Here is a 20,565-nt window from a genome sequence, read left to right as displayed (position 1 = left end):
ATTTGTGTTGATTGAAGTGCGTTTTTGGAAGGTTCTGTCACAAGTTGGCACGTATATGTAATATGATTCGTTAATTGTGTTTTCATGCTGATTTATCTTGCTATTTCTAAAATTACTTCAATCGTTTTCAAAAATTGTGAATAATAAATATTTTGCGTTTCTGGGAACGCTTTTTTATCCAATTCAAAAACCCTGAAAAAATATAAGAAATTCTTCATTTTTCAATGTAATATAGGAGAAAAGCACCAATTTCCGACCAAGTAATGCTAAAAAATGTTGGTAATGTTTGTAAAACAATGCAAGATTTCCCCAGGTAACTTGCACCCAAGGAAAACGAAATTTCTATATAAATAAAAATGGAATGGTGTTTGTATGTCACGAAATGGCTTACGAACGGTTTGATGGATTTGAATGATTCTATCTCCGTTTTGTTCGTCAAGGGTTCCGACGTGTTTGTGTGTATAGAAATCCCAGGATATTCACCGGGAAAGTTGGAAAAACTAGAGTGCACTGAATTGTCATTTTGCATGGGACGATCCATAGCGTTTTTCAACAGCCTACTTGATGGCAAGACGAAGTTTGCCGGGACCCCTAGTATAAAATAATGGGTATCACGAAATTTGGCAGAATTCATTTTTTTTTGTATTACAACCAACTCTCCCTTATTCCATATTTCGTATCTCGATATCGAGTTAGAGAACCATATTAAAATTTGGTTTTTATGGCTCCCTTGGATCCAAGTCGCACTGGTTTTGTGTTCTGAAAGTCGATGGCTCCTTCATTATAGATTTCTGGAGAACTGACTGTAGTCACGAAAATCGAACTTTTTTCAAAAACTCAATTGCAGATCATAATTTCTCAGAGTTCCCCTATATGAGATTACTTGTTACATCCTTATCTATCATTTGAAGGTTGAGCGCTCATGTTTTCCGATAAAATGAAAATTTGGGACACCCTAGTATCGATCCATCACAGTGCATGGATTGCCGGGATTTTGAAATGAACCCCTCCTGAACTGAACGTAATCTCGATCATTAATTATTGGAGAAAATCCTCTGGTTTAGTCTCTGCCCTACATAAACTTTATAGACAGGCTGTGATGCCGCATGTTGGTTATAGTGAAGGAAAATCTATTGCAATTTTCCGTCTCGTTTGAACGAGATTGGGGATACCGATGGATTTCCCTGATGGCCCTTGACGTGAGTTCCACTGTTGGGTGGTTGTGATCGTTTATTGAATGCAATGTAGTGTAATAATCCTGTAAGCTCTGCGGTAGATAGGCACAGAGAGACTGGCACAAGAACATCGATTCAAAACAACACAACGTATTGAAAATCAATGTGAATCAGCCAGAATAGAGTTTCTGCTACCGTTTGAGAGACTTATGCAAATCCAATCATCACTCAATCTTCGTTGAGCATATGCCTCCAATCCCAGAAATCGCTAATAAATTCACTCCTTCTTAAGCGTCTGTTTGAACAAGGGATTAAAACTTGGACGAGTGTTTTAACCCCACCAAACAGATTGCACTAGACGGGAAAAGTGTGTTAGCAAACATCCCCTATACACTCGCCCATCAGAAAATCACAGATAAGGGACGTATCTTTCCCACCCTCATGTTGGCATTATAACACCCCTTGGCAAGGGCCCTTGCAAATCTATCATCCTCACCGTTTGAAAGGATACCGTCCTGACGAAAGCATGAGCAAATTTTTATTCAATTACCAAAGGCCTATAGATTGCCGTTGACAATACTTGCGACGGCTGAATAGAACTGGAGATTGCTCAATAGGCGGATGTGGTTGATGATTTGCTATCAGTGAACCACGAGATAGAAGCCAAAATTTGGTTTGCTGTCCTTTTTTCCATTCAAATGGAAATGTAACCAAACACACACGTGCTCTCAGGGGATATACATAATATTATCGACCACAAATACAATCCTTGCCTTGATGATATTCCTGGTAATAGTTAAAAAGTTCTTTCGAAATTTGCATGAAATGTTTAGAGATAGTTTCGTTTTGTTCGGGTGCTCGACGTTAGGCATACGGACGCTAGGCATATGTATGATGGGCATAAATGCAACAGGCATGGTATACTTTAGGCATAATGGACGATTGGTATAATTTTTCAAATTAAAGTTGAATCGTTGTAGCGATAATGGTGTGGAAAAAGTCGGTTACTTGTCATGAGATTTGCTAAAGGCTTAAAAAGTCACCGCAGGGTTAAACCTTGTGAGAAATGTGATAAGCAAGTATGGTGATATTGTACATGACTAAATTACTGCTTCAATGTTGCATGAGCCTGATACTATGACTTTGAGGGAGATGTTGGTCGGTGTCGTTATACACATGTACAATCAGGCTGATACAAATATTAAATTTCTTTTATGTCCGAGACCACTTGGAAGGTACGAGGGGGGGGGGGGATAAAAATAAATAAGGAACAAAAAAATAAAAATGAAAAAAAAAGTTATATTTTTGAAATTATTATTTTTAATGATAGTTGTTAAACTTTTTTTAATCGTCCTCTGGATCATTATTTTACTTGTTTTTTACTTTAAAAATTGAAAAAAACCTAAATGATGTCAAAATATGATGAATCTTTTTTTTTCTCCCCTTCAAAATTTTCGGATTTTCGAAGGGGGGGGGGGTGACATAAAATTAATATTTGTATCAGCCTTATTGATTGCAATAATGTCTTACATGCTATGGATTACTTATATAGTCCTTAATTCGTATTTGAAGCAGCTTTTTGGAATTAGTAATGCCAATGAATTCGCAATGTACTGACGTATCATATGGTTTATTGGTCCATTTTGAGCATAATGGGTGCTGTATGATTTTTCTAAAAATAAGTTTCTTGTATTTGCATTTTCTGTAAAACGTTTCACATAAATGCGTCACTGATATATAACCCCAATGTTGCAATGACAAAACACATCAAAGCACATTATTTCTGCTCAGCAAACCGGAAAATAGTATAGGAAATTACAATTCTTATCATTTTTCTTTCGCTCTTTTCTCGGAGAGGCAATCATCACTATCATTATGCGCAGATAAATATATCATGCGAATGAGGGGACAAAAAACTTTTTTGGGGAATCCTGTAGACAGCAAACCAGCAGAAATCAGGAAGCCTTCCTCAGCGATATCTTCCCATAAAAGTCACATCATATCTTCACCGGTAGTGGATGAATCTGTAGGTATATCTTTGTTTGAAATTGTTTTCAACCCACACGGCACAGCATGTTTTATGTGCATCGCAAGTCAGCTGGGGCACGTGACCGAGATTAGATCAATAAGTGGCAATAAATAGAAGCAAAACCAACATTTCCTCTCCCTGATGAATTTAATCAAGCACGTTTATTCTTTCGAACCCCACGGAGAATGGCATCTCAACCGGCGTATGGCTATGAAGCAATCTCTGATCCTGTGGGAGGATGTCGCTTCCTATGTTAGGAGCAGGTTCAAATTCCGGTTCATCGATGCGTGGCGGACAACGTCAGCGGCAGTCAGTGCGAAATGCTAATGTATTATGAATTAGGATTAAATTTCAATGTAAATTCCACTTTAGAGGCTTGAGGACGAAGGGGAACATTTTTGGCCTAGGGACTGCATTTTATTACCTCTAATACTATTATACGTGACGCCAAACACTTCCCTCCTGCGGGGTAATCAGGAGGATACCCATTGAGGCTTCAGGCATTGCTGAGAAGTGTTGTTGAGATTAATGTTTTTGTTTATTGTGATTATATGATTGATTGTACATCATTGTTGTCGCGAACGTGCCACCGAGGTGAGTAATGAATTGGCCGCAAGCTTTGTGATGTGTTAATTTTATACATTATCGTTGTGAGAATTTGGTTGAAGAAATCTATGACGCCATGCGGAGGAAAGTAGTTCTTAGGATTGGTTCATTTTTTGTCACGTTACAACCTATGTATGAATCTGCCACTTAGTTTAGTGTTTTATAAGAACTTCCATAAGACTGTAAGTTTTCTGTGCCAAATATTCCGTTTTTTGCATTTGAATATTTTAAGGCCAAATAATTGAAGCAGTAAACGCGCATCTATTCAGCAAGACCATGCAGAGGGTCGCAGGTTCAAACACCGCTGATTGAGGATCTTTTTGTAATGGAAATTTTCTCGTCTTTCCAAGCTAAGATTATTTTCGTGCTTGCCTTACGATACGATTGCGATTGGTCGGTCAATTAACAAAGAAAGCTCTCCGTTAATAACGAGAGCAGGCCGTTAGGCCGAATGTTTTTAGACCGAAGGCCATTAGGCGAAATGCCGTTAGCCCTGAAGGGTCATAAGGCCGAAATATCATTTGACCGTTTATCGCATTCATCAGCATTTTTTTCCTTCTTTTGAACAATGGCTGATCTTTCTAGTTATATTTCACAGCGGATATTGGATGATCCTAGATAGTGCAAATTATCAATTAACAACCCAATGGATCAAATAACAACTACCACCTCAAATGATCCATTGGAAATATCGGCCATCGGTCGTTAGGCCTGACCCTTTCGTCCTGATGACCCTTTCGGCTTAACGGCATTCGACCTAATGGCATCCGGCCTAATGGGATAGAACCGTTATTATTACAGTTATTACAACGCTCCAAAGAACACAACTGAGAAGCATGCTCTTTCAGAGTTTGGACTTAAGGTGTAGATGAATCGAAGCCAAACCTCAAATTTTCAAAAGCACAAATCTGAAGAACCAAACATCCGTTTAAGCTGAAAACTTAATCGATTGGTCACTAGCTGGTGGTGACCAATCGATTAAGTTTTCAGCTCAAACAGGTGTTCAGTTCTCCAGATTTGTGCTTTTGAAAATTTGAAGTTTGGCTTCGATTCATCGTCACCTTAACGCCAGAAAGAAGAAGATGAACCATTGAACGAGATTGGGACTTTCCTTAGCTAAGTCGTAAAATCCGTAGCTACAACGCAAAGCCATGCTGAATGTGTTTCAGTTTGATTCGCTCTCGGTAGAGGATCTTTTCGTAATAGAAATTTGTTTGACTTCCCAGAAAATGGAATATCATTGAGTCTGTCACACGATATATGTAGAAGTTGAAACTAAATATTGAAAACCAGAACAGAAGCCATGATTAAAGGTGATGGTTGTGATGCAAAGTCGAATACACGTGAAAATTTAAACGAAACCGCGCGTATTGGGCTTCTGGTTTGTGAACTGCAGAATATCTGGCAGAATGGCAGCTATCCATAATTTAAGCTCACTCTAAATCAGAGAATGTGTATTCGGAGCATATAATCTCATTAAAACTTTTCAATCAAGTACCTCATATACTGCACCTCATATACCACGGCGACATAGTGATTGAGGAACAGATGAAGCAAGCTATTCGGTGGAAGCCGAATCTGTGTATTGAGACTAAAGGGCAACTAAAACATGATCAACGAACTATAAGTCCGATGGCATGAAGGATGAGTTATATGAGAGCCTAGATGAGGACTACGGAGAATGCGGCTAGACAAATGCAAAAAATAATCCTTGTTTGAGTGCATTCTAAAGAATGTTCAAATCTTTCGATCTGTAGCAAACTATAATGGCCTGTGGTAAGTGACCATTCTTATTGCAAGAGGAATGGTAATAAGTATAAGGGTGACTTGTTGTGTTTTCGACAGCTTCGTTCACTTTGTCTTGTGTGGTTTTCTAAACCCATTGGGCTCAAAATTTGTACCAATGCTTTTAGAATATATACCCATCTTACTATCTTATCTTTAGCATATAAACGCATCTTACTTATTTCAGAAGATTTGGTCGGTGACAAAAAGAACAAATCGACCGAAAATACCACGGGACCTTTAAGCTTGTCAACCACATATACATGAATCGTGGTCAACATAATTTTGATATTTTTGGGAAATCTGACACTTTTGGGAAATCTGATAGTTTTGGTTTGTTCACGTTAACTTTTAACTACGAATTAACGTGAAAAATATGCTTTTCAATAACATATTAAAAGTTAGATACTTGTTACAAAATTTTAAGGTTTATATTTTACAACGACGTTGCAAAAATAATGATTTTTTTTTTTCGAGATTTACTAAAGACTCGTAAACAAAAAGAACAATCAGCGTAGAAACGATTTCAATACCAAATGCAGACAGCGGCAAAACGTTTCCCCCATTCAGACAAAGAGTACGCTTCGTTGTAACCATCTGTTACCTACAACCGGGGGCGAAAAGTGAGAGCTGATCCGGATATACGTCTGTTGTGCTATTTTGACTGTAATCTCTCTCGCTTTGCACTCAGCTACTGGCATTCTTACATGGGATTCCTAGAAAGAAACATCCCGTTTTGTTTCCGCCAATGTCAAACTAAAGGGGAGATTGATCCATCTTCTGTTCTGCCAGTTCGAAGGCCTGTCATATGTTTCAGAGGCTTTTCCCACCCTGAAAGCATGGATGGCTGTCCTTATCTTCACTCTTCTTGGAAATCATCGTTCTGCAATTACCATCACCACTCGTTTGAACTTGAAGAGCAATATAGATAACGTTCTGGACAGGACCGTGGAATTGTGTGGGAAATATTGAGTGAAATTCTACTTACCCGTCTTCACTTGATATTTCAGCGTTACGGCACAGTCCTTAACAAGTTGTTGCAGACTGACAGCATCATCGGGTACATCCAGGTCGAGTAACTTCTTCATATCCTCTGGATGGTGGAAATCCAAAATCTTTTCCTTGCGGTCATTCTGGATGTTGACGTAATCAATGAGTAGTTCCATAACCTTCTGCAGAAACTCCCGAGTTTCTGCTGAATCCGACGATTGGATCACGGGTATGATGTCTGGGTAAAAAGAAAATATTCAGGATTAGAATAGTGATAAGAACTAAGTTATTATTAATTATGTCATAATTATGATTAATAGGAAAACATTGCCTTCATTCAGTGAATTCCAAGAGAAATACAGAAGTTAACAAAATACCAGCCTCAAAAACACGTTCATAATGTTTATTACGAAAAAATGTTAATACGTAAATACGTAAAATAGTCCCAAAGCGGTAGGATGGTTAATACATCCAGAGCCCTGCAACAATGTTATATTTTCTCATCGAGCGAAAAGAACAACTTAAGCTCTCGCCAAATCCTCAATTAGCAATTATTTCTGCAATGAAAAACAGGCTCAAATTGAGAATAGAGTTGCTATACTGAAACCTCGTCAATCGAAATGATTCCAGTTTTTTACTTTTCTCTTGCACTGAAGAAAGGTCATTTTATGCAGCCATTTTTGCTAGATCGTACTTTTTTGAGTTCTTTATGATTTAGTGAATGTATGTGATTCCGCTGGTGATAGTTGAATCTATTTAAACACCATAAAACCTGTAGTGCACAATAGAGTCCATAATGTTGTATTGTTGAATGTTACAGTAGGGCGGTTCAAAATTGTATTTTAACTCTCTAATACCCAACCTTGCCTGGTGTTAATTTAACGTGTAATATAAAAAATTGTACCTTTTATATTTTTCTACGATCAATCGATCACAGAAGAAGAGCATGGTGGTATCACAATGATTTCGTTAATTACATGGAAAAAAATAGTGCAGAAAAAAGTTAAAAATTTAATATTTTTGAAGGCACCATAAAAACTTGAATTTTTATTATTGTTACAAACCAGTAACTAGAAGAGGCTTCAAGAAAAAATGAAAAAGGATAGGGATGTTTAAAAATAAAAATTATAAAAATCAAAAACAAAAAATCATAGATTTGCGAATAAAAATAAATAATTGCCCAAAACGTTCTTAAAACGATTTTAGATATCTAAAAATTATAGTTACATCGAAAATTAAATTAAAATTAACCCTTTAATGTTAATATTTTGTGATTCTTACAGATTATGCTGGAATATCATATCAGTTATAGTTGTGAGCTGTGATGGGGCCGTTTCGTGTTTTTTTTCTATTTATTGTTATTATAAATGCAAATTAAAGTGTCGCTTTTTCTTCAGCAGCATCTATTTATTACATAACGGTGAATTGCCAATTTTTGGACCCACTTCCCCCCGTCCGTAACGCCTTTTGAATGACTAATTTAGAATTTGTTAATGTGCCATGACGCTTGAGCCTGCTCCTCCCTTCCCCTAGAGCGTTACGTAATTACGCATATTGCGCGCGGGTTTCTCGGCGATAACAAGGTTTATTTATGCATCCATGTCGATGAGTTATATAAAGAGACGGAATCGTTCAATGGATCGATATTTCTTGGTTGAACCGCTACTTCTTACGACGAATTTGGTGAATTTGTCCCTAACAACAATCTTTGAAAAATGTCCAATTTCAGCGTTACGTTACGTGTATGCTTCCTTCATTTGTTTCTTTATATATCTGAATACTGTAGCATAAACAGTGCCGTAGCGTGACCAGGTTGGCACCCGCCAAGGGCGCAAACCTTCAGAGGGCGCCAAAGGCGGGTTTCAGATAGAAATTTCAACAGGATTTTTTAGTATTACTGGACAGTATTTTCAAGAAACGTCTAACTTCTCGTTGAATTGTAACCAAAGCTTTGATGAAATCCTGAGCAGAATTAGAAAAGAATCTTGAATATGGTTCTCAAAAAATTGTATAACATTGAAAGAACATAAAATTGGGTATTATTCATTTTTTGTTAGTTTCAAGACTAACTGTTAACGGTCAAACTAATACAGAATGATTGTTTATTCACAAGAATTTCCAAGAAAACCCTAAAGAACTACCTATCTTTTAGAGACAAGGTTCTACTGATTAGTGATTTGTTTTTGTTCAACTCCATGCTGCTATTTTTAATGAAAACTCTAGAGAATATTTTGGAAAAAATTCCTTAGAGCAGAATTCTTTTTTGATCTCTGTGTGTATATCCCAAAATATATTACCTCTTCTATTCTTTTACACAATTTGTTTTAACTACTCGTGCAATTTTTTTTTTTATCTTTATTAACGAGATTTTTAGCCCTGGGCTTGTTCATCTCGGGACCAACGGCTTTACTTCCCTTCCGAAGGAAGTCGTCACTGAAATTTTTGTGACTATTTCGGGGATGGGGTTCGATCCCAGGTCATCGGCGTGAGAGGCGTGTGTTCTAACCACTACACCAGGTCCGTCCCCTGTGCAAAATTCTTGGTATTAATTTATGATTCAAGGCAAATATATTCGATTTTTTTAATTATGCTAGGAGTTACATAAGAAATTAGTTGAAAATATTCTGCAAATACCCCATCTTTTTAATGTCAACCAAATGTAGATAACGAATTGCATTATGAAAATTACCTACTGAAATTTTTTTATAAAATGTTGATGAAATGTTTTAGATACCTTTGCAAAATTAAATGGGTCGGCAATTTCAAGGATGGTTACAATTAATAATTCTAGTAGTTTCTTCGAGTTCACATCTGGCCATACAAACAATTATTTTATTAGCAATTTATTTAAGGTGAAGATCTATGGAGCCATACTTCTAAATTTCAAGAGCACAAATTTGAAAAATCAGATAGCGTTTTATGCTGAAAACATGATCGATTAGTCATTACTAGCTTGAATGGTTGTCTGGTTCTCTATACTATATTTGTGCTCTTGCAGATTTGAGGTGCGGCTTCGATTCATCTTCATCTGAAAACTTTTTCAAGATAACCTTCGAGTTATTAGATTGTTCTTCTTTAAAAGTTCTCAAAATAAAACTCAAAATTGTTCAATATTTAAAAACAATTGAGGCCGTTTGCCAAGGGCGCCATGAGATCACGCTACGGCTTTGGGCTCAATAAGAACCAAGGATGGAAAAAATCGTCTCTAGCGATCAACAACATAGAATTGGAATAATCTAAGAGGGCCATTATTCTCGCAGCAGCATGATTTCAACACCTCATTACGCGCGCGTAGAACCGATATATGATCAGATGCACTGTTTGTTGTGGGACAAAGGGTTTATCGGATATTGTTACAAGTAGCGATCAACTTGAATCATGCCGCATTCGCGCTATTATTTATCACTCAACCAAGGTCCGATTGGTTTTAGAATCACAAACAGCATATATGGAGGTAGATCATTAAGTAAAAGTGGAAAAATCCTCAAAATGATTAAACTTTTATTCGCGAACAGTTAATCGCGTGCACACGTGCAACATGATGCATTATTCGCGGAGCGTAGTTTGTTGTGATAACTTGACGACAAAAAGTTAATTGTTGTTTCTATGATCGCACGACAAAGAACAACTCGAGGCATCAGGGATTTTGTCATGATCACTAGATTTCCATCTTTGATAAGAACCATGTCGAACACCTTCAGATTTTCGTGAACAATTACAGACGTTTCGTTTTAATAATATACAGAAAAAAAATGCTCGAAGAGGACTTGCAAGCTCTTGGGGTTTTCGAACGCCGAGTGCTAAGGACGATATTCGGCGGCGTGCAGGAGAACGGCGTGTGGCGGCGAAGGATGAACTACGAGCTTGCTCAGCTCTACGGCGAACCCAGTATCGTGAAGGTAGCTGAACGCACCAACTGTGTGCACATCTTTCGCACCGCTAACCACTAGGGATAGTATTCTGAAAACAGTGGACACACACAACCCACTGAAATCCTCGATGACAGTGTATTACCAAAACGTTAGGGGACTACGAACTAAAACGAACGAACTGTTTGCTGCTCTTTCTTGCTGTGATTATGACATCGTTGTTCTAACAGAGACTTGGCTCAACGGCAATGTGTTAAATTCGGAATTGACGAATGAGTATGCGATATATCGATGCGATCGAAATCCTTCTACTAGCCAAAATCTCCGTGGTGGTGGCGTTTTGATTGATGTGAAAACCCAATCCCGAGCAACGTTCTATCTGTCAGCGGAGCAGAGCGATTAGAACAAGTGGTCGTTCAGGCAACCGTTGGATGCGTCTCTTTGGTGGTATGTGCTATTTATCTCCCACCAAACACAGAGCTCGATCTCTATGAACAACATGCTGCTTGTATCAATGAGCTTCACAATCGGTTGAGCGACGGTAACAGGGTTGTAGTTCTGGGAGACTACAACTTGCCTCTTCTTCGCTGGTGCTTTGATGACGACATCGGATGCTTTATCCCAATGAATGCTTCATCTGAACAAGAATTATCCCTGGTCGAAAATGTTGTCGCATCTGGTTTGCAACAAGTAAACCACCTAATTAACGAAAACGGTCGGTTGTTGGATTTGGCATTCGTGAATAGTGGAAATACTTGCGAAATTGTTGAACCGCCATTGCCTTTAATGAACGTTGACCGTCATCATCAGCCTTTCGTGATGGTCATTGAAACTCTCCTTAGCGACCTCGATGACGACTGCTCGAATTTAGCTTATGATTTCAATCAATGCAATTACGACGAATTGAATTTTGCTATTTCACAAGTAAATTGGGTGGAAATTTTAAATCTGGACGCTTTGGACGACGCTGTTGATAGATTCTATGGCGAATTGAATTCCATTTTCCGACGATACGTACCTTTGAGAAGACAAACGCAGCTGCCCAGGAAAAAACAACCTTGGTGGAATGGGGAGCTGAGAAATTGCGTAACAGACTACGGAAAGCTCGCAAGAGGTATTTTCGATCTAGAAGTGATGATTTGAAGGCTCTGGTGCGCGACTTAGAATGCAAATTTAATTCTCTGAACGCATCACGGTTTCGGTCATACATTTCCCGACTCGAAAGTAAGATGAAAGACGGCCCGAAGCATTTCTGGACATTCCTGCGAAACCGTACATCGAACTGTGGAACTCCTCGGATCGTCAACTATCAGAACGAAACATCGACAACGTGGATCGAGTCAGCAAACCTGTTCTCGTCGTTCTTTCGAAGCGTGTTAAGTAACAACTCACCACCTTTGTCGGAAACGTACCTGAATAGTTTGCAGACTTTCGATTTTAACTTACCTGCTACTACCCTCAGGGAACAGGACGTCTATTCAAAATTACGTGATGTGGATAGATCAAAGGGGCCAGGATCAGATGGGCTGCCACCGTCATTCATCACAGAGTGCTCAATCTCTCTCGCTCTTCCTGCATCGTTGTTATTCAATCGTTCACTTGCCGAAAGTACTTTTCCATCAAGGTGGAAAGATGCACTGATCACGCCCATTCATAAAGCTGGGAACTTACACGACGTTCGAAATTACAGAGGAATTTCCATTTTAAGCTGCCTAGCAAAAGTTTTCGAAAGCTTAGTGTTGGATCTCGTTTACCCAACGGTGCAAAACGTCATTATGAATGAACAACATGGATTTGTTAAAAAACGTTCAACAACTACGAATCTCATGAACTATGTGTCAACGCTAATCGAAAATTTAGAGAAACGACAACAAATCGATGCGGTGTATATTGATTTTTCGAAGGCTTTCGACCAAGTTCCACATCAGCTTGCTGTTGAAAAACTCAAAAGGATTGGATTTCCTGACTGGTTGACAAAATGGATCTCTTCTTACCTCAGCGGCCGTTTTGCATCCGTGAAGCTTGGGGCGATTAAGTCGGATCCTTTCCAGGTTACTTCCGGCGTCCCCCAAGGGAGCCATCTTGGACCGCTTCTCTTCGTGCTTTTTGTGAACGACCTCTGCAGTGAATTGAAGTCTTCCAAAACAATGTACGCTGACGATTTGAAAATTTTCCGCGTCATATCATCTCTAGTGGACTGTTGTGCTTTACAAGAGGACATCGAACACGTTTTGAGATGGTGTGAAAGGAACGGAATGGAGGTGAATGTACAGAAATGTAACATAATCACCTTCGCGCGCATTCGCTCTCCGATAGTTTTCAGCTACGCAGTGAAGGATTGCTCTTTGAACAGAGTCTCACTCGTAAAGGATCTTGGTATTCTGCTGGACAGTAAACTACGTTTCACCGAGCACATTTCATCAGTCGTTGCCAAATCGTTCGCTGTATTGGGCATCATAAAACGCAATGCTCGTGAATTTAAAGACGTTTACTGCCTCAAAACACTGTACATATCACTATTGCGCAGTATTCTCGAGTATGGTGTAGTTATATGGACTCCTTTTCATGCAGTGCATATAGAGCGAATCGAACGAGTGCAGAAGGCGTTTATCAGATTTGCGCTTCGACGACTTCCATGGAGGAATCGGCCTCATCTGCCTCCCTACGAACACCGGTGTGCACTGATCAACCTGCCCACATTGAAAACCCGTAGAACTTATTTACAACGGCTTTTCATCTTTGATCTCCTCGAAAACAACATCGACTGTCCTGAATTGTTGACGCGACTTCGTTTTAATGTCCCAGCAAGAACTACTCGCAGAACGGAATTCTTTCGACGCTCCACGCATAGAACGCAGTATGGTCAGAATAGTCCCCTTTATGTTTGCTGTCAATCTTTTAACGATGTGAATCAATATTATGAATTTAGAATAAGTAAACTAGCTTTCAAATCAAGAATTAGATTTTAAGAATTAGTCTGAGCGATTTTTTTTTAATCGAAGGCTGTAAATAAATAAATAAATAAAAATAAATAAAGCTGGAAGAATACGCTGGGCAGGGCATGTTGCAAGAATTCCGGAAAACAACCTTGTAAAGATGGTGTTTGCTACGAATCCGGTCGGAACAAGAAGGCATGGGCGCAACGAGCTAGGTGGATTGACCAGGTGCACGAGGACCTGGAGAGCGTGGGTCACAGTCTAGGATGGAGAGAAGCGGCCATGAACCGAGTGAATTGGCGAGGCTTTATCAAAATAATTGATGTAAAGCCAATTAAGTAAGTAAGTAATACACTGAAATTGATAACCCAAACTTCAGCGATAGATAGATCGTTGCCAAGGTAATTATAAGCCGTATATCCGACCTTATCCTTTGTATACGGCTAATATAGAGCTAACCAAAGGCTTATTGGCATTATATCAGACGTATATCAACACTTAGGACGAATAAATGGTATGTTGATTACCTGTTTACGTATAATAAATTATCAGTACTAGATTTTGTACAAAAAAAATGTTGTTCCCGAATGATAAAACAGTGCTAAAAATAAGTTTATGTGATTCTACCCTATCTGACCCAGAGTTTTTCTTGAATAACAGTCCACAATGCTAAAAATTAAAGATGGTCGGGTTTGGGTCGGGTTCGGGTTTGAAAATTTAAAATTTGTCGGGTTCGGGTCGGGTTTGAAGGCTACAAAATTATCGGGTACGGGTCAGGTTCAGGCTTCAAAAAACTTGTTTGGGTCGGGTTTGGCGAGAATTGTGAAGAGAGTAGCAACCTGAAGCTTCCCTATGCACCATAAACGATGAATTTGCCATATTTTCAAGCTTTGATTTTATTCGGGTTTTTCTTACAACATTTTTCGGGTTTCGGGTCGGGTTCGGGTTTAAACAGTGAAATATTATCTGGTTCGGGTCGGGTCCGGGTTTGCCTTTCAATTATTTTCTCGGGTTCGGGTCGGGTTCGGGTTTGATGAAATAAAATAAGTCGGGTACGGGTGGGGTTCGGGTTTGAAAAATGTGGAACCCGACCATCTCTAAAATCCATTTTTTTTTCTGTGTTTCTAAAAGTTAAGGCTTAGCGTTTGTTTTGTTTTCTCAATGTAAAACGTTTCGGGCCTAAGATCTCAAGATAGTCAAAGTAATATCAATCAATAGTTTACCTACTTTGCACTTGATGATCATAATTTAGATGTCATATATGTTCATGGCGAAAAATCAACTTTGTTGGAGGTTGGGACCCCAACGGCGCTGAAGAATGTTAGTGATCAGTTCCCGGCTTAACTGATGGTAGTAAGACCCGAAGAAAAAACGAAACCATCGCAGAAATTAAAAGTAAGTACGAGAAAGTTTTTCAGTTGTAGCGCTAGAAAGCATGGATCGGAATGATATGCGGAGGTTCTATGCAACAATCAATGATGCACGGCCTAACCAGTGCCCAACATAGTGGGAAACAAATAAAAGGTTTGTGGGCGCACGTAGTTGAGTCTTCTTAAGTTGTGAACATTGGCAAGCATCCTAAATGCAATGGACACAAGTTGCGGGTGCTTTAAACGAGCGTAATTTGAAACACTACGCAAACAACAGCTTTCTGAGAGCAGTTGCAATAGCTTGTTTGAAAAGTTCAAATGTATTAGAAAAAGTAGGTTGCGCTGAAAAATTGGTTTTCTTCGATAAAAAATATCTTCATTACTCTTTTAGCAAACGCATTTTATCCGGTATAAATGTTTGATTTTTAAAACAACCCCCTTCCGCTATTGTAACAATAAGTAAAGAAAGCTTATTTCCCCTTCTTCCATGCGTTACGATGTCTTATCAGAAGCATCATATTTTTCTACAGAAGATTGTTTCGATCCCAAAACATTTTGATTTCATTTTTCTGTATTTTTGCACCAAGTGCGTATTTTTTTAATGGTTTGAGTAGTGTTTGCAAGGTGTCGAATGCTTTCTCTCGTGAAAAGCAAGCAGTGATGCAAGTTTGATCGTGTTACGCGTCTTATCCGCGAAGTGCAATGAGGGAGTGCTATCGCGGTTATTACAAGTAGCAGTGTATGGTTCGGATGTATCAGGTAAATTCAAAATTCATATATGCACTCATTATCATATGTTACCAATAATACTCTAAATTGTCGAATTCAGCTCATCCTCCTATACTCTCTACCCAACTAACACAATCTCCCTATCCCGTGACGTCTATGAAGATAGTTTGGGTTCTCTGTATCTTCTTAAGTAGACGTTGAACTAACATTCCTTTCCTTCCCCCAGCGATTGTAAGGACGTTGCCAGGTGTACAATGTGATGCTTGTTTTGTTCATTTCTATTATGTAGAAATAAGACGTTCATCCCAAACGTGCTACGCTATGCAAGTTTGCATTTGTTTTTGTCGATTTTTATCATTGGTCATCTGAATATGGAATTAGTGTGTAGCTATAACCCACCAATTAATACTTTGATGGTGTTATTCTTTTTTCGAATCAATACGGTATGGAGTGAAGAAGTGAAGAAAACCTGTGTTTGAGTAATGAAAATTTATGTTTCTGGCACCACTCTGACAGTATAGAGATCTTGAAAACTTCAAAAACATACATCACATTCTTATTTTCGAATTTCTTGGAAACAACTCTACGGATTTGTATGATTTTTCTTTATTCAGTGAAGCCCCAATTTTACTTCCTGATAAATGAACTACAACCAAAATGGCGACTTAAGAAATTTCATAGGGGAATGTCGATTTCCCAGGAACAACCAATAAAAATAACGACACAGAGTTTAAAAATAAATTTTTTTGAGTACTTAACTCTTCAGTCGTCGCGCTGTTGTATTTTGTACAACACTGGTGAAAAAAACTCGCTTTTCGATCACAACAGCAGCGTGGTGGTTCTGACGGTGGTCAACCACGCGACGACTGGAAGGTTAAGAAAAAATGCTGCCAAAAATACAAAAAAAACTAAAAAGTTACTGTGATTGGAATAATTTAATATGGTAAGAAAATGAAACGACTGGGATTAATATGCAACGGAACTAGAACTAGATAAGTTGCCAATGCTATTATTGATACTTATTTCAAACCATGTCTGAGAAGCATCTTTCTGAAAGAGGTTTCACGTGCCTCAGATCCTAATTCTAAAAGAAACTTGCAACTATCTTAAGTGGATCGATCACGCTGTCTTCGTCGTTTTGCCACAGACGACACATCTTCCGGTCACCCTTCTCCGCAAACTCAAGGGTGGAATCAATTTTGGCATCAGGCTCTTCCGTTTTTTGAGCCCCCGTCATCCGTTTCAGTGAACGGGAAAATACCTTCGCAGATAGAGCGTATCTTTTTCGAGCAAAGACCAACCCAAAGAGGGTTGGCAGGCCACGCGAATCGCACGTCCCCTCCGCTGTGTGACGTGTGGATGGATTTAATAAAATAGCTCATTCTTGAGGGGATCTCTAGCTTGAAAGGCACCCTCCGGGATACTGGAGTGTACCATTTATTCTCCCATTTTCGGCTATAAACGTTAAATAACGCAGTGGGAATTCTATTGCCAATGGGTGGAAGTTTAATTGTGACGAGCCAAATCATGGAGTCATTATTCGAACCCTGCTGCAAATTAATTTGCCTGGTTATGTTGACTGATTAGAACTATGTAACGTATGAAATACATTCATAAAAACGTGAAGTGAAATTCAAAACTCGATCCATGGACCAGTGTTGGTATATCTCCCATCCATTAAGTATATTGGAAACCCATAAATCATGATAAATCTATAATCCTACGATGCGCTGAAATCTACTCCCTTGAGTATTACTCCCACAAGATATAAAAAAGTGAACACCATTGTAGAGATAAAAGTGTTTGTTTAGTATTTTCTGTGCCTTTTTCAATATATCATAAGAAAATCCTTGAAAATAGAAGGATACGGTGAAGAGTTTTTGATCATGAGTTGTTGCATACTATCTCAATAACTTCTAAAAGGTGAATGAAATGACAAGCGGGAGCGTTACGAGTTTCTCCGAATAGTCTTCTTAAAAAAAATTCTTTCCACTGAAAAGTTGAACTTTGATTTATTAAAACTTAATGAATACTCAACTGATTCCAAATATGTTTATATTAGTTATATTAGTTGAAAAATTGTTTGACTTCGTTATTGTACAATAACTACCAAAAAAAAAACATGATGTTTAAAAATCCAAGTTTAAATGTTGTTTTTAAGTGTTTTTTTTTTCTACACGAAGTTCCGTTTATTCTATTAAAATGGAATTAAAGCAGAGCTGCCCAAAATACCGCACGTGGGCCGCATTCGGTCAGCGGCTTCATTTTGTGCGGCCCGCGATATGTTTGAAGATTCTTCTCATAACTGACTACTTGAAGTTAGAACATACAAAACATAATTATATCTATATCCATTTTAATTTCAAGTCAATACATAATTCAGTTTAATGACTTTCATCGTTATTTTTTTTCAATATTTTTCAATCGGCTTAATAATTTGAATGATCAAAAATTAGAACTGAAATTCAAGCAAGGTACCCCGGGGCAAGTGGGACATAAAAAAACGATAGTTCAAACAGATTGTTCACGGTCACATTTTGGCAACATATTTGCAAGTGCGTGCATGAATTTTATTGAATAATTTGGAAATTATGAAAACCTTATAAGAAAGATGGACAATGAGCCATTAGACGCAGTTACCTCGCTAAACGGGGCAAGTGGGACACATCCAGTTTCATGCGTCAAACCACATCAGTAAGTCAACTATTGCAATAATGGGATTGATAAATTATAGATTTTCAATTTTGAGTACATATTTGATGTACATAAGGGATCAACCATAAAATACGTAACGTTTTAGGAAGAAAACGTAATTGTAAGAATATGTCATATCGCATTTAATTTTATCTGAAAAATCCTCACTAAAAGCGTAAAGAGGTATAAAAACATGTTGAAAATATATCATTTATAAGTTATCAATCGAAATGCAGCACGTAAACTTTCAATAATTGACGAATTTTTAAAAATTTTATTATTATTTGTTATTACTGTTATGCATGGCGGAAAACCACTTAATGGAACTGTTTTCCACAACTACTGAATTTGGTAGAAATATCAAATAAAGTTTGGTAAAATAGTATAATAATCGTTCTCATGATGTATTTTAAATTTTATCACTGTCTTCGTTCAATATTAAATTCATATTTCAAAAATAAAAAGACTTAGCAACATTTAGAATAATTAGTCATTTTTTCTCTCTATTCAACATTTATGTAATATAAGATTTTTTTTTGATAAAAATCATTCGTTTGAATGTTTTAGTGCTACTCTCTAGGAAAATGTTTTAAACGTGTAGGAAAAGTTTTTATTCTTGTGCTTGTTTAGATAGGTCCCACTTACCCCGGGTATAAAGATATTTTGGTGTAAGTTAGACTATACAAATTTTCATATTAAATTAAAACAAAATACCTGTTTATCGTAAGCAGCTTGAAACAATGCTTAAAGTTGTAGCCTACCGATGGTAATTCGATTTATAGCACAATTATTTTTTCGAGCCAATGCAGAACGTGAAACGTGTCACAATTTATCATGCAAGTTAAAAATGGTTATGAGCTGACAACTGTTACATGGAGCACATGGTAGTAAAAATAACAATATTTTTTGTACTAAATACATTCCTTATTGTATTTTCAACTTTCTAGAAGAATACCCCCTTGAAAAACTTTTCCTCAACGAGCTATGGCGGAATTCCTTACCTCGGATTCTCACTTGCCCCGGGGTACAATAATTATCTTCTTATGAGGATCAGGTACAAGACGGATTTCCCATAACTGTTTTACTATTTGTCGAAAAAAAAAAGAATTTCTATCAAGCATGAAAAAATGTGGTAGCCAAATAGAGAAATGAGTCAAATACCGTTTTGATTCATGTTACGGACACTTAAGGCTCCAGTGACGTACAACTTATCAAAATGCATATAAAATAAATCATTCTGTACGATTCCTTCGCGTTATCGAGCCTTCAAAACACCTATCTTTCGAATGGTGATTCACGACTTTAAGTCCGCAGTTTGAACAAATTTAAGTAAATAGATGTGTGTGGCCTTTTCATGATTCTTATCCCAGACGCATCCTCACTTTTGTTTCATATTCCGGACACTTTGATTCGAATTCCGGACAGCTCAAAAATCATATAAAGAAAGTCAAATCATCAGTTGAAATCGTCAAACAACTAAAGAAATGCGTAATACAGGTGGAGTTTAAGAATTTGCATAGATATCTTTTTATTAAACCGATCCTCGAAAATGAGAACTCTTGAGCATTTCGTGTCAAATGTTTCTCATACAAAGTAGAGTGTCTGGAATTTGAAGCTGTCCGTAATATGAATCAGAATGATACAATCGATTTGAAATATTGAGTGGAATAACGGATATTACCGTTTTAATTCATATTACGGACACTAACGGCTTCATTACAGTACAACTAATTGAATCACATATACATTGAATCGTTTTTTATAAAGCTTTGGCGTAATCAGGCCATGCGAACACTTAAATTTCGAATGGCAGGTGAAAGTTCGGATTCCATATCTTAAAATCACTTTGATAGATAGAAATGTTCGGTCTCTGCATGCTTTTTTTCCGGAAACAACCACACTTTTGCTTTATATTCCGGACACTTTGATCCAAATTAACATAGTAGAATGTCCGGAATTTAAAGCTGTCAGGGATTCGAATCGAAAACCTTGGGAAGGATTTTCACAACACGATGAGCCTAGCATCCTAGCCAAATGCATTTTGGAGTATTTGAAAACTTACCTTTTACGGTTAGGGAACTGTGCCATGTTCGAAAACTATCAGTACGCCATTGATCACGCTTGTAGATCCTAAGGCTTAGGACATCGCACAGTGGTTCCCCCATAGGTAATAAATCCAAGAATTCGACTTCAATGAAATCTTGATATTTTTCCATTCATGATATCATTCCAAATACTTATTGAACAAGGCTTCATAATTGTTTTTGCTGAACTCTTGTTTTTACGTTTCGATATTGGTCACCCAAGTGAGGTGAGTTAAGTGGCGATATAAATCATAAAAATCTAAACCTTGTTTTACACATTCATTATGCTGTCAGAAAT

General features: G+C 37.8%; 1 protein-coding gene across 1 annotated transcript in view; it reads right to left on the bottom strand.

Annotated features, from left to right (window-relative positions):
- The window catches only part of LOC5575655 (glutamate decarboxylase), a 72,633-nt gene that overhangs the window by 21,502 nt on the left and 30,566 nt on the right, over positions 1-20,565 (bottom strand). Inside the window, exon 3 of the mRNA XM_001655751.2 lies at positions 6,584-6,823. Within this exon, the coding sequence (XP_001655801.1) occupies positions 6,584-6,823 (240 nt within the window). The remainder of the gene's footprint in view (positions 1-6,583; positions 6,824-20,565) is intronic.

The sequence above is a fragment of the Aedes aegypti genome, chromosome 2, assembly GCF_002204515.2.
Source record: "Aedes aegypti strain LVP_AGWG chromosome 2, AaegL5.0 Primary Assembly, whole genome shotgun sequence".
Lineage (NCBI taxonomy): Eukaryota > Metazoa > Arthropoda > Insecta > Diptera > Culicidae > Aedes > Aedes aegypti.
This window is presented reverse-complemented; position numbering and strand designations above follow the sequence as displayed.